The sequence below is a fragment of the Babylonia areolata genome, chromosome 15, assembly GCF_041734735.1.
Source record: "Babylonia areolata isolate BAREFJ2019XMU chromosome 15, ASM4173473v1, whole genome shotgun sequence".
In the NCBI taxonomy this organism is placed as follows: Eukaryota; Metazoa; Mollusca; class Gastropoda; order Neogastropoda; family Buccinidae; genus Babylonia; species Babylonia areolata.
This window is the reverse complement of record NC_134890.1, coordinates 32,647,863-32,663,892: the sequence shown is the minus strand read 5'-3', so window position 1 is coordinate 32,663,892 and position 16,030 is coordinate 32,647,863. Positions and strand designations below refer to the sequence as shown.

General features: G+C 43.5%; 1 protein-coding gene across 1 annotated transcript in view; it reads right to left on the bottom strand.

Annotated features, from left to right (window-relative positions):
* Positions 1–1,876: 1,876 nt before the first annotated feature.
* The window catches only part of LOC143290332 (uncharacterized), a 158,286-nt gene continuing 144,132 nt past the window's right edge, over positions 1,877–16,030 (bottom strand). The window contains exons 78-84 of the mRNA XM_076599685.1: positions 15,754–15,916; positions 14,067–14,203; positions 13,494–13,624; positions 9,468–9,642; positions 8,132–8,248; positions 6,857–7,039; positions 1,877–5,612 (exon numbers count right to left, since the gene is read on the bottom strand). Coding sequence (XP_076455800.1) covers positions 5,520–5,612; positions 6,857–7,039; positions 8,132–8,248; positions 9,468–9,642; positions 13,494–13,624; positions 14,067–14,203; positions 15,754–15,916 — 999 coding nt within the window. The 3' untranslated portion in view covers positions 1,877–5,519. The remainder of the gene's footprint in view (positions 5,613–6,856; positions 7,040–8,131; positions 8,249–9,467; positions 9,643–13,493; positions 13,625–14,066; positions 14,204–15,753; positions 15,917–16,030) is intronic.

The window sequence follows — 16,030 nt, the reverse complement described above, 5'->3', positions numbered from 1 at the left end:
AGTGTGTCACTATGTGAGTTGAATGTGACCAGTATGTGAGTTGAATGTGACCAGTATGTCACTGTGTGAGTTGAATGTGACCAGTGTGTGACTATGTGAGTTGAATGTGACCAGTGTGTCACTATGTGAGTTGAATGTGACCAGTGTGAGACTATGTGAGTTCAATGTGACCAGTGTGTCACTGTGATTGAATGTGACCAGTACGTGAGTTGAATGTGACCAGTATGTCACTATGTGAGTTGAATGTGACCAGTGTGTGACTATGTGAGTTGAATGTGACCAGTATGTCACTATGTGAGTTGAATGTGACCAGTATGTCACTATGTGAGTTGAATGTGACCAGTGTGTGACTATGTGAGTTGAATGTGACCAGTATGTCACTATGTGAGTTGAATGTGACCAGTGTGTGACTATGTGAGTTGAATGTGACCAGTGTGTCACTATGTGAGTTGAATGTGACCAGTGTGTGACTATGTGAGTTGAATGTGACCAGTGTGTCACTGTGATTGAATGTGACCAGTACGTGAGTTGAATGTGACCAGTATGTCACTATGTGAGTTGAATGTGACCAGTGTGTGACTATGTGAGTTGAATGTGACCAGTATGTCACTATGTGAGTTGAATGTGACCAGTATGTGAGTTGAATGTGACCAGTATGTCACTATGTGAGTTGAATGTGACCAGTATGTCACTATGTGAGTTGAATGTGACCAGTGTGTCACTATGTGAGTTGAATGTGACCAGTATGTGAGTTGAATGTGACCAGTATGTCACTGTGTGAGTTGAATGTGACCAGTGTGTGACTATGTGAGTTGAATGTGACCAGTGTGTCACTATGTGAGTTGAATGTGACCAGTGTGTGACTATGTGAGTTGAATGTGACCAGTGTGTCACTGTGATTGAATGTGACCAGTACGTGAGTTGAATGTGACCAGTATGTCACTATGTGAGTTGAATGTGACCAGTGTGTGACTATGTGAGTTGAATGTGACCAGTATGTCACTATGTGAGTTGAATGTGACCAGTATGTGAGTTGAATGTGACCAGTATGTCACTATGTGAGTTGAATGTGACCAGTGTGTCACTATGTGAGTTGAATGTGACCAGTGTGTCACTATGTGAGTTGAATGTGACCAGCTTGACAAGCAGACTGGTGGCTTAGTCTTTCATTTTTGGAAGTATTGTACAGCTGTGTAATCTTTTAATGTTCAGCTTAATGTTTTATCCATTTTAGAGTTCTGCTTATCATACACTTGCGCAGGTACACACAAGTACATTTTTATGCAGAGTTGCTTCATTTACACGTACGTGTGCACACATACACACAAGTACATTTTTACAGACTTTGTATACACATACACACACTACATTTTTACAGACTTTATACACACGCACACTGAGTACATTTTTTACAAACTCTGTTTTCACACTGACCAGCAACATCTGTCCATACAGGTCAAGCACACTGCGATAAGAAGACCACAGGAAACAAGTGTAAAATGTTATCAAAGATTTATTAATAGATTTTTTTTCATAAATTCAATTCAAGCATTTGGAGAAACTGATCTGGAAGATGAGTGAGGGCAAAGGGGAGGGGGAGAATCTTGAGAAATCACTGAAGACAAAACATGATGGGGACTGATAAGAGAGCTAGCTGAACACGATCAGACACAACATTGGACACTGTATTAAAAAAAAAAAAAAAAAAAAAAAAAAAAAAAAATCCATGTGTCCGAAATTCTCCAGTAAAGTGGTTGGGGTATGGCGGGGGCATGGGAGCATGCATAATTTTTTACTGCTGCACAAAATGGACCGCCTTTTTTTCTCCTTTTTTTTCATCTCTTGAATCAAACAGAACGATTCTAAAGTTGAATGAGTGCTGCGTTTTTTCTGGAATAAAAAAAGTTTTTTGTAACCCCTTTGCTAGAGATGATGGTGATACAGGAATGAGGTAATGTCCATCAAGGTTCTGTACAATCCACAGTGTATCACGTCTCAAGGCCCTCCGAGCGACTGCCACACAGATCCTATCTACACGACGCTACTACTGTCTGAACCCCCGAGAGGTCAGGGACACCAGTCTAGGTCTATATCACATTCTACAACAGACAACGCAGAACGCCACAGGGAAACAAACCACACTGACAACAGATGGCAGCAGCAGCACCTGTGACAACCACTCTCCACAGGGGTGTGGCCACTGTCAGGTGAACCAATGGCAACTCTCCACAGGGGCGTGGCCATTGTCAGGTGAACCAATGGCAACTCTCCACAGGGGTGTGGCCACTGTCAGGTGAACCAATGGCAACTCTCCACAGGGAGCATGGCCATTGTCAGGTGAACCAATGGCAACTCTCCACAGGGGCGTGGCCATTGTCAGGTGAACCAATGGCAACTCTCCACAGGGGCGTGGCCACTGTCAGGTGAACCAATGGCAACTCTCCACAGGGGCGTGGCCACTGTCAGGTGAACCAATGGCAACTCTCCACAGGGGCGTGGCCACTGTCAGGTGAACCAATGGCAACTCTCCACAGGGGCGTGGCCACTGTCAGGTGAACCAATGGCAACTCTCCACAGAGGCGTGGCCATTGTCAGGTGAACCAATGGCGTAACTGCTTTAACAACTGGCTGCTGCCTATGTTTTCATCTGGCTGACAGGGTCAGGTGTCAATCTTCTTGAAACCTCAGTCCAGAAGGGGGGAGAGGCAAAAACAACTGATTCTGTCTGAACTGGCAACTGTTTCAACAAGCCACACTGCAGGGAGGACAGTTGCCCTGCGACTTGAAACACATCAGTGGGGGAACAAACGACTGAACCTGACAGGACATGCCGGTCAAAGAAACATGGTTCCTTGGCAAACCTTGTCATGGCTTGTGGGAGAAACTGCAAGACCGCTCCAATCCCCTCCCCCCTCCCCCAGCCCCCCACCACTGACACAACTAACAGATGTTTTACCACAGTCACTGATGATCTACCCAATATTTATCTGATGGCAAATGATGCAGATCAGCAGTTCTGTACGCACTGAATGGAGACGGCGTGAACATGGGAGGCAAGATGAGAACCGATGTTACACTGCCTGATGAAGCGAGACATGAAGGATGTGCCGTGGTGATGGATGGGTTTGGGGGGGTCAGGGGGGCGGAGCGGTGAGGGGCAGTGGTTGGATGACATGACGGAATCGGTGCACCACTGCAGCCAGCTGCGTCAGAACCTGGGTACCTATCTATATATACAGCCTCTCTCCTCCCCTCTTGGTCAGCTTCTGTGCTGCGTCCCTACACAGCTTTGTCAACCCCCTGAACACGTCTCTAACAACACTACTACTGCTAGCGTCTGGAGAGAACTGTACAAAGAACAAACTTGTTTTTAAAACACTGTAAAAAGAACCGTGAATAGTACACAAAGAACAAAAAATACATTGTTTTGCATTCACCATGCTCCATATATGAGATTGCTACAAAACTGAGAGGGGGAGGGAGGGGGGGGGGGGAGTGGACAGTTGGTTCAGGATTCACAATGAAGGAGAAAAAAAAAGAACATAATAGAAATTTACATGAAAAAAAAAATCATACATTAATAAACAAACTATGTCATAGTTGTGTAAAAAGACACAATCCAGTGCAGAGCTGCATTTTGCATTTTGACCAACACATGAAACAATGTCCATCTATATACACAATTCACCTTTCTGTCTTCTGATCACAAGTCTCTGAGTCTGTCGAACCCTATGTCAAACTGGTTTGTATACACAATCTGCACAGTAATCTTCCGCAAAGAGATAAAATGGAATAAAAAAAATTGAAAGAAAAACACACCCAAAAAAAAAAAAAAAAAAAAAAAAAAAGTGCAAAATGGATGCATTTGTTTTTAAAAGAAATACACTTGGTGTCCAACACATTGAATTAATGATCATCTTGTTCCTCTGTACAGTTGTCTTTATCCATACATCATGACAAACCTGGGATAACAAGTCTTACTGGAGACGTATGTACACATAGAAATCATACAAGGGGAAGAAAGGACACGCTACAACTGAAAGTAGCACTCCTGTTTTCTGGTTTGCAAGTGCCCTCTCTCTCCCCAGGGCAGGACCTCTCCCTCTGAATGATTTCCCTCACACACTACCCAAGAACAAGAAAAAAAAAAGCACCGCAACCGATTCCACACTTTCTTGGCACCTAATAACGAATGTTAGTTATCCTTGTTAACACTTGACAAAATTCTCTTATGCTATAACCCATGGGAGCTTTCTTGCAAACTGGATATCAGGATTTGTCTCCATTGTAAAATAAACTGAAAAAAGAAAAGTTCAAATAATGTTATAAATCAATTAGTCATCTTAGTTCAGTGTGATGCCAAGTACTGTACTCTTGGGGGGTGGGGGGGGATCAGAATATCTATCCAGTCACACTGACGTTTCAATATTTGGAATAAAAAAATTTCGGTTCACATGTTACACATGTGTTTCACTTGTCAAGTAATTTCAGTGCAAATGAAGAACCTTCCACACAGTCTCTAAAGATTTAGACAAGAGTGAGCAACTAGCTAAGACCTAATATGAATCAATCCGTAGATACCTTTCTACAATGTCTCTTCAGCTGTGAAAAAACAACAACAAAAAAACCAACAACCGCAAAATGTACACACACACACATACAATTGAAAACATGTCAGTGTAATAAAACCAGCACAGCACAGCACAAGTGAAAGAGGGAGGTGGGGGGAGGGGGGAAAGGGGCACGTGACATGTACACACGGAAATAACTGCTGCCATCTTGGAAGGGGAGGCTGTGTCGGTGTGCCTGCATCCTTTCAGGTCCTCCGATCTCTACAGGGGACGGACCTCACCCAGGGAGGTGCACAGTGCAGCGGATGACAGACCCTCCCCACTGCAGAACTGCCCTCAGGACACAAGCTCCACACACCTGGGGCACCTGCCTTTTCTCACCTGTCTGCATCCATTCACTCCAACTGTTGTGCACTTCCTCATCCGTCACTGTGCACTGCCTGTTTACAATTCAAACTTTTCTCTTCGTACAGTAGACTACTTCACACCACAGTGGTCCGTTGTTTTTTCCCCCTGGAGATCTTGTGCATAGTAAACAAAGTAAAGTGTTGAGTCCATTCTGCTCAAGTCAACTTGTGGGTTCGAGTTCAGTTCTGGGCCGGCCGGGTGGGGGTGGGGGTGGGGGGTGGAGGGAGGGATGTCCAGTGTGTTGGGTTGGGTGGGTGTGGTGGTGGTGTTTGACAGTAGATGAGCAGGAGTGATTTGGGGGGAGTTGACAAGTCACTCCTGTCACCTGCAACCACACACGGGGTACACCCACACAGCCACCTCCAGCGTCATGCCTGTGTGTGTCGGTCAGTCCCAGCCGTCCACACTCCCCTGCCCAACAGTCCACCCCGGGTAGACTGGATCACACAGGGTAGAAACATCCACAGGGCAAGGCACCTGTCTGTTCACCTGTTGTCTGTTCATCCAGTGCGTAGGTAGGCACCAGTACTCTGGACACGCTCAGTTCATCCACTTGCGGCAGTATGTTGCCCCACACAGGCAAGGGATCTTGTGCTGGTCATCCTCAAAGTCAAACTTGTAGTCGTACGTCAGCTGCAACAGTCGTTACACACACGTGTATATCATGATCAAACGGACAATAAATCATGCAACTTTTCTTTTTTTTTTCCCTCTTTGTGTGTGTGTGTGTGTGTGTGTATATGTGTGTGTGTGTTTTGTTCCACAACCCCCCTCCCTGGTTAAACCCCTTTCCCTCCCCAACATTTACTGAGCAGGGTTTTCCCATGTCCCTGCATTTATTCCATCCAATAATGGGTGCTCCTCCATACACAGCCACATCACAACTCAATCAGTAATAATTACTGCTAATATAGAAAACAAAGAGTAAGTACACCTTTGGGTAAAGTGGCAATACTGAAGTCTTTTAATACATAACAAAATTAGCTTACTTCTGGATTTTACTGACAAACCCACCAGAAAAATGTCCCAACTTCCAAGGCAACAAAAAAGGGAGTCTTTTTAAGCCTCAAAGTCCACGCCATATACCCCTTAAAATGGAGGTATGTGGATTTCGGTGCCAAACCCACCAGAAAATGTACTAAGTTCTGAGGCACCAAAGAGAGAGAGAGAGAAAAAAACACACCAACTTTCTAACCCTTGGAGTCCCAGCCATATACCCCTGAAAATGGAGTATGGCTGCTTACACAGGGTGTAAAAATGGCCATGAATACACGTAAAAGCCCACTCGTTTGTATGAGTGAACAAGGGGGGGGAAAGTTTTTGAGCCTGTAAGTCCCAACCACATACCCCTGAAAATTGAGTATCACTGCTTACATGGCGAGATAAAAACAATCATACATGTAAACGAGTGAACATGGGTGATGCAGCCCACAAACGCAGAAGATGAAGATACACACAAGTTTCAAGTTTTAATTATCCTTTCACTCCTATTGGAGTATGGAGGATTACTGCAAAATAATCTTTTCGTGCCCAGAACAAACATTTCCAAATACACAACAATGTCACATAAAAGTTGAAAAAACACAAATGTCTTTTAACTCCAAAAGTATAACTAGGCAACATTTGCAAATCTAATCATCTTGCTTACAGCTAAAATGACTTTTTTGCCTCCTTTGAGCATACTACAAAAATTAAAAACCGACATACATACATATTCAGTGTGTGTGTGTGTGTGTATGTGTGTATGTGTATGAGCAAATGCAGAAGATGATTCATACGTACACACACACATACATATTCATTGTGTGTGTGCGCGCGCAGACACACACATATAAATGAGTGAAGAAGAAGAATGGTCCCAGAACAGCCCTACCCACCTCTTCCCCTTTCTGGATGCGACGGCTGGTGATGATGATGATCTTGCTCTCCTTCTCAAAGTGCACCACCTCCGCCACACAGTTGGGGCTGCAGGAGTGGTTGATGTAGCGGGCGGGGCCCCCAGCCATCGTGGCGTCAATCACCGTGTCGTTGTCGATGCGGAACATGTACACGCCACGGTTCTGCCACACAATGACATGATCTCTCCATTGTTCTCTTACCCATGTTTCCAATTATGTGCATATGTTTGTGTGGGGATGTTTGAGTGAATGTTTTTTGTGCAAATTGTAAAGCGCACAGAGCTTCAAAAATATGCGCTATAGCAAGATATCTTAATACATAAATAAATAAAAACAAAGCCTATTGAGCTTCACAAACGTGCTATGGCAAGACGTCTTAGTAAATAAATGAATAAATAACACAGTAAGGTGCAGATGTAAAACTATTCTTGTCTCATGTGAATTGTAAATGGTTTTTAACATTCTTGAAAACAATATATATACATCAATGAAAAAAACAATGTGCACACAATAACTTTACTACACACACATGCAAGAACAGATGTAAATGATTCTCAACTCAGTTTATCTGTACATGGTTTTAAATGAAACTTAAAACACACACACACACACACAGATTCTACCATGCAAGAAAAAGTAAACAATATTTTTACCACACATAAAGGAACAGATATAAAATGGTTCTCGGCTCATCTGAACTGTGTATGATACTGCACAATATAAAATAAAAAAGATTTGGTATCTTGTTTATCTTGTTCTTTATTATTTGTTATTGTTCTTCATCTTATTATTACTATTTTAAGTATTACCATATTGAAAAATAACCCTTGTATCTCAACAAATTAATGATTTTTTTTGATGATCATTGATGGACCAAATGTTTTGCTATGTGAATGTTGAATCACACTGATGTCGTGAAATGTCAAAATATAACATTGTGTACAAGGGGGAAAAAAAAAATGTTATATATCAAAATTCCAGCCTGATTCTCTCCCTTTTCCTGAATTTTCCCCTGGCATCCATGACTATCAACTCCACAATTCACTTCAAGTCCGCCATAGTAATTGTGCTTCATGTATTTATTCCGAAAAAAAAAAAGCCTTTGGGGATAATTACTTACCAATTTGTTGTGTTTGTTTTCCAAACAGTAAAAAAAACAACCCCAAAACCACCACGTAAAAGAACCAGAGGGTTTACACACGACACAGCTCCTGACCAAAACAAAAAAAAGAGCCACAAGAGCCAGCTACTGACCTGGTTGTCGTACTCTTTCTCTCTGCGGTTGGCCACCTCGTTGCGGATCAAATCGCCGATGTACTCAATGACCATGGTGTGCATCTCCAGGTCCCTGGCTGCGTACAGCCCCAGTCCCTGCAACACGCATGTTGCTGGATTGTAGTGTGTTGGGTTGTGGGTTGTAGTAGTGTGTTTTGGTGTTGTGTTGAAGTGTGTTGGGTTGTAGTTGTGTGGTGTGGTGTTGTGTTGTAGTAGTGTGTTGTGGTGTTGTAGTGTTGTGTTGTAGAAGTGTGTTGGGTTGTTGTGCGCTGGGCTAAAGTGTTTTGGGTTGAAGTGTGTTGTTTTGTTGGGTTGAAGAGTGTTGGGTTGTTGTGTGTTATGATGTAGTACCTTGTTTTTCAGTGTTTTTTTCAGTGTGTTGTGCAGTAGCAAGTTGTGTTGCAGTGTGTCGCATTGTAGAGTGTTGAGTTGTTGTGAGTTGTGTTGAAGTGTGCTGGGTTGCTGTGTGTTGGGTTGCAGTGTGTTGAGTTGCTGTGTGTTGGGTTTAAGTGTGTTGTGGTGTGTTGATTGTGTGTTGTGGTGCAGTGTGTAGTAGCATTGAGTTGTAGTGTGTTGTGTTGTAGTGTTGCTGTACTATGTGGTATTGTCATGTTGTGTTGAATTGTACTGTACTGAATTGCATTGCACAACACTCAAGTGTGTGCGTTGTACTATATGTTCTGTGCTATGCTATATGTCTAGTCTTGTACTGTACTGTCCCATGCTGTGCTGTGTATACTGTTCTGTAATGCATTGTATTGTATGGTACTATACTGGGAAGAGCAGCCCACATTTCAAGCATTATTTTTCTTTTTTTGCAAACAATCCAAAGGACTGCAATTCAAAGTGCATCAGTGTTTTCTTCCACTACCCTGTCATGAAACATTCTGTTGTCAAACAGTTCACTAAAGATGACATTCCTGTGTGCATCAGCATATATTCTGGTATTTCAAAGTACACTGAACAATGTTATCCGTCCCCTCATCCCTGAATGCCCTCTAATCATAACACATCCTGCTGTTCAACCATTCTCCAAACTCTGACGTACATACATTCTGGTATTTCAAAAAGCACTGAACAAAGATTTTTCCCCCCAAATACCCTCTTGTCATAAAAACATACTGTTGTTCATTTCAAACATACATACAGTCTGTATTTCAAAAGTGCACTGAACAAAGTCCCCCCCCCCCCCCCCCCCCCCCCAAAATACACTCTTGTCATAAAACATCCTGTTGTTCAACCATTCTCCAAACTTTGACGCACATACATTCTATAATTCAAAGCGCACTGAACAAAGTCTCCAAATTTGACATACCTGTATGCGTGAGCGGCCCAGGTAGACAAGGTTCTTCCACTCCGTCTTCAGTCGGCGATACTGCTGTGACTTGGAGTGGACAAACTGCTTCATGTAGGGGGAGTTGATGTCGCCCGTGACGCTGGTGACGGTGGAAGGCAGCGAGCGGGACTGGCTCGAGTGCAGGGTGTGCGGTCTGATAGAAATACATGAGCGGGTGTGATGTCTGAGTGACACACGCAACCCCCGTCAGTTAGTTCTTGCTGAGCAACAGGCACGGTCACAAGAGAAAAGAAACGAAATGAAATGAAACGAATTTTTATTTCACGAGGATAGTGGAGTGAGCACAGCTGCTTTTTTACATCCAGCCCTCAAGGGCAAAAAAGAAAGAAAAGCGAGAAAAAAAAAAAAAAAAAGCAATGGCAAAACACTCACACAAGACACAGACACACACACACACAATTACACATGAAAATAAAGCACATAAATAAAAACATGTACATAACCTAAGTATGACGCAACGACACATATTATCATTGAAAAGATCAAATCATTATGAAATGAAAGGATTATTAGAGAGGGAAAAAAAGAAGAAGAAGAAAATGATAACAGGGAGAAGGAGAGACAGAGTGACAAACATCAATTGTTGGAACATGGGAAGTGAATGCATGGCAACTATCATATTGTATATATATATATATATATGAAATATGAATGATACTGAAACATAATCAGTACATTTTAGGATAAAGAGGTGTCAAATTTGAAAGATTCAATTTGAAAGAGAGTGGGGGTGTGGAGGAGGAGGGGGATAACAGTACATCAAAACCTTTGTTCTAATGCTCTATCAACAATACATCTTTATTCATCCGACTGGGAATGAACAGTCTGACCACTGGCCCTCGTCACTTGCACCATGCAAGCTGAACAAGGGACAGAAAACATCACCACTGCAGTGTCACATCACACACAGCACATTCACGTTTGACTACTGATCATGGGGTGATCATAATAAAAAATAAAAAAAAGATTTGGAAGCCTTGTTCAAATACTAACATGCCTGATAGTGTCCACCTCGATAAAAACAACAAAAATGATAGTTGCGTTCTTTTTTTTTTTCTATAGTGTGTAAGTACACCTCAACACTCTTCTTAGCTTCCCTAGCTCAGTTAAGTAACTTCTACACGACATATAAGCAAAACATACCAATACTCAACGATTATGTACACAAATACATGGCTAGTCACATAATATCTCAACCAGCTTCTGTTCGGATCTTTGGTTAACATTTTATATTACGTATGTGTGCGTTCATTTCGCAGCAGCAACATTTGAATTCCAAATCAGACATCAACAAACATCACAAACCAACACAAAAAGCAAAGGAACAGTTTCAGTTTCTCAAGGAGGCGCCACTACGTTCGGATAAATCCACACACGCTACACCCCATCTGCTATGCAGATGCCAGACAGCAGCGAAACCAACACACTAGTCAGGCCTCGGTTACCTGCACAAATATATCTGTGTACCTATCACAGTGATTTCTTTGATACAGCCTGCACAAATATATCTGTGTACCTATCACAATGATTTCTTTGATACAGCCTGCACAAATATATCTGTGTACCTATCACAATGATTTCTTTGATACAGCCTGCACAAATATATCTGTGTACCTATCACAGTGATTTCTTTGATATAATTTTACCAGAGGCCAACACTTTTGTTGCCATAGGTTCTTTTTCAGTGCACCAAGCGCGTGCTACATATAGGACCTCAGTATCTCGTTTTATCGGAATGGCTAGATGCCCACTTTGATTTTCCAGTCAAACTTAGGAGAAAGCAGTGCAGGGTTTCCTCTGGTGCGTGGCCTCCTGGCGACCTAACATCAATGGCTCCCTGTAGACTGCCGACGCTGGAATTGCGACGGACAAACCCGGGTGTGGCCGTGTATGGGGGAATCTAAATGAGCGGCGTGGGAGTAACGCCACTGAGACGGAGCAGATGATGGGGCAGCAAAAAAAAAAAAAAAAAAAAAAAAAAAAAAAGGAGAAAGAGCGAGAGCAGAAATCTGAACTCAGACCCTCAGCCTGACAGTATAGCTGTCCAACACCAAAGAGGAAAGAAAGGAACTCAGACCCTCAGCCTGACAGTGTAGCTGTCCAACGCCAAAGAAAGAAAGGAACTCAGACCCTCAGCCTGACAGTGTAGCTGTCCAACGCCAAAGAGAAGAATGGAACCCAGACCCTCAGCCTGACAGTGTAGCTGTCCAACGCCAAAGAGAAAGAAAGGAACTCAGACCCTCAGCCTGACAGTGTATTGGCAGATCAGCATCTTAACCTTCTTCTTCTTCTTCTGCATTCACTCGTATGCACACGAGTGGGCTTTTACGTGTATGACCGTTTTTACCCCGCCATGTAGGCAGACATACTCCGTTTTCAGGGGCATGCATGCTGGGTATGGTCTTGTTTCCATAACCCACCGAACGCTGACATGGATTACAGGATCTTTAACGTGCGTATTTGATCTTCTGCTTGCATATACACACGAAGGGGGTTCAGGCACTAGCAGGTCTGCACATATGTTGACCTGGGAGATCGTAAAAATCTCCACCCTTTACCCACCAGGCGCCGTCACCGTGATTCGAACCCGGGACCCTCAGATTGACAGTCCAACGCTTTAACCACTCGGCTATTGCGCCCGTCAGCATCTTAACCATCCTGCCACCTTCCTTCCAGGGGGGTTTTCTCAGAAGAGGGCACTCAAAAGGCATGCACAGGGGAGGTATTTGTATTTGTATCTGCATTTCTTTTTATCACAACAGATTTCTCTGCGTGAAATTCGGGCTGCTCTCCCCAGGGAGAGCGCGTCGCTACACTACAGCACCACCCATTTTTTTGTATTTTTTCCTGCGTGCAGTTTTATTTGTTTTTCCTATCGAAGTGGATTTTTCTAAAGAATTTTTCCAGGAACAACCCTTTTGTTGCCATGGGTTCTTTTACGTGCATTAAATGCATGCTGCACACAGGACCTTGGTTTATCGTCTCATCCAAATGACTAGCGTCCAGACCACCACTCAAGGTCTAGTGGAGGGGGAGAAAATATCGGCGGCTGAGCCGTGATACGAACCAGCGTGTTCAGGTTCTCTCGCTTCCTAGGTGAACGTGTTACCTCTAGGCCATCACTCCACAGATATCAGGGAGAGGTTACAAGCCGCATCTGCTTTCGTTTTCTCCCCTTCAACAGGGTGGCAGTTTGCACAGGACAGAGAATCAGACTCCTGCTGGAGTCTACACCAGTGGGTCACGGTATAATGAGTGTAATTAAACAGTAGTTTTCTTAAAAGAGGGTGCTGTATACACATGCACTGGGGGAGGTAACTATCCGCATATATTTTTGTTTTTCCCCCTTCAGTGGGGTGGTATTTTGCACAGGATGGGGAATCAGACTCCTGCTGGAGTCTACACCAGTGGGTCACGGTATGAGTGTAATTAAACAGTAGTTTTCTTCAAGGAGGGCGCTGTGTACGCATGCACTGGGGGAGGTAACTATCCGCATATATTTTTGTTTTTTCCCCTTCAGTGGGGTGGTATTTTGCACAGGACGGGGAATCAGACTCCCGGGTCACAGTATAGTATGTAATAATAATAATTAATTATAATGATAATAGTAAAGTATGTGTAATAAACAAGTTTTCTCTCACCTCTTGAAGTGTGCACCAGTGGGTCACGTAAAAGCATGGAATAATAATAATAATAATAATGATAATAGTACAGTATAGCATAGTATGTGTAATTGAACAAGTGTTTTCCCTCACCTCTTGAAGTGGGTGCACGAGTGGGTCACCGTATAGTATGTAATAACAATAATAATACTAATAATGATATCAGTATAGTATAGCAAAGTATATGTAATTAAATAAGAGTTTTCTTTCACCTCTTGAAGTGGCTGCACGAGTAGGTCACGTAAAAGCATGGAATAATAATAATAATGATAATAGTACAGTATAGCATAGTATGTGTAATTGAACAAGTGTTTTCCCTCACCTCTTGAAGTGGGTGCGCAGTTTGGGTTCAGTGCGGGCGCAGCCTGTGGGGTTGATGGCGGGTGGCATCTCGATCAGTGGGGAGCGACCGTACTTGAACTTGTAGTTGTGCAGCAGGTCCACCCCCGGCAACTGTCACACAGCAACCATGTTCAAACACCACATTAACCATGTCTCACAACACACACATACAAAACCTTCACAAGAACTGGAAAAAATTACACACACACTCCCCCACCCAAAACAAAAAAAAACAAAAAAAAACCCTGAAAAATCACACACACACAAAAATTCCTAAGAACATAAAAAAATCACACACACACACACACACACATGGGGGTGTGCATGCTGGCTATGTTCTTGTTTCCATAACCCACCAAACGCTGACATGGATTACAGGATCTTTAACGTACGTATTTGATCTTCTTCTTGCGTATACACATGAAGGGGGTTCAGGCACAAGCAGGTCTGCACATATGTTGACCTGGGAGATTGGAAAAACCTCCACCCTTTACCCACCTAGCACCATTACCGAGATTCAAACCCGGGACCCTCAGATTGAAAGTGCACTTACAGACTCCAGCACCCTGACAATGGAGGGCTCGTTGAGTCCAAACAGCTCCTCCATGCACATGAACTCTGGGAACATCTTCACCATGTCTGCACTGCTGTGCATCTCCTTCAGTGGCTTCAGCATGTTCATCCACACACCTGTCCAACAAATATGTGACACCTGTTTGTCAGTCATGTTCATCCACACACCTGTCTAACCGCCTGTGTCAGTCATGTTCCTCCACACACCTGTCTAACTACCTGCGTCAGTCATGTTCATCCGCACACCTGTCTAACTACCTGTGTCAGTCATGTTCATCCGCACACCTGTCCAACTACCTGTGTCAGTCATGTTCATCCACACACCTGTCTAACCACCTGTGTCAGTCATGTTCATCCACACACCTGTCTAACCACCAGTGTCAGTCATGTTATTCACACACCTGTCTAACTACCTGCGTCAGTCATGTTCATCCGCACACCTGTCCAACTACCTGTGTCAGTCATGTTCATCCACACACCTGTCTAACCACCTGTGTCAGTCATGTTCATCCACACACCTGTCTAACCACCAGTGTCAGTCATGTTCATTCACACACCTGTCTAACAACCTGCGTCAGTCATGTTCATCCAAACACCTGTCTAACCACCTGTGTCAATCATGTTCATCCACACACCTGTTCAACCACCTGTGTCAGTCATGTTCATCCACACACCTGTCTAACCACCTGTGTCAGTCATGTTCATCCACACACCTGTCTAACCACCTGTGTCAGTCATGTTCATCCACACACCTGTCTAACCACCTGTGTCAGTCATGTTCATCCAAACACCTGTCCAACTAGCTACGTCAGTCATGTTCATATACACACCTGTCTAACCACCTGTGTCAGTCATGTTCATCCAAACAACTGTCCAACCACCTGTGTCAATCATGTTCATCCACACACCTGTCCCACCACCTGTGTCAGTCATGTTCATCCACACACCTGTCTAACCACCTGTGTCAGTCATGTTCAACCACACACCTGTCCAACCACCTGTGTCAGTCAACTTCATCCACATACCTGTCTAACCACCTGTGTCAGTCATGTTCATCCACACACCTGTCTAACCACCTGTGTCAATCATGTTCATCCACACACCTGTCCAACCACCTGTGTCAGTCATGTTCATCCACACACCTGTCTAACCACCTGTGTCAGTCATGTTCATCCACACACCTGTCCAACCACCTGTGTCAGTCATGTTCATCCACACACCTGTCTAACCACCTGTGTCAGTCATGTTCATCCACACACCTGTCCAAACACCTGTGTCAGTCATGTTCATCCACACATTTTTTTTATACAACTGTTTCTATTTCACCATACGCCTTTGTATGCTTCTTTTAAAGTACAGCATATGTAAAGCATCTGCAGCTTGCTTCTGCTTGTACTACTACTACTGTCATCATTAGTACTATAACTACTATCATTATTTTATTCTTATCATAAGAACTATTATTGTCGTTAATATTGCCATTATCATCATCATCTTATGTTTGCTCTGTTAGGCCAAATTCTAACATGAAAAAAAACAAACCCAAAGAACAACACCCAAAACAACTAGAGAATTCAGCAAAGTGTAGAAAAAGAGAGTGCTGAAGAAAAAGCACCGAGTCAGAACAGGCAGAAAGAAAAGCAACGTAACGAGAAGAAAGCGGTCACCTTTGGCGGACGAGTCTCTGAAGGTAACGTCATTGTGACCCTCTTCCTTCACGCACACGATGAACTCTGGTGCCCCCTGGTTGTCTGCGATGCTGCACAGGTAGCGACACCTCTTGTACAGTTTGCGGTGGCTCCAGTAGAAACGTGTGGTGCGGAAACCAACCTGTCAAAGACACAGATCATGATGATGAATGATATGTTCATGATGAATGATATGAGCACTTACATAGCGCCGCCTTTCCTCAGTAGAAGACCAAGCTCTAAGTGCTCTACAAAC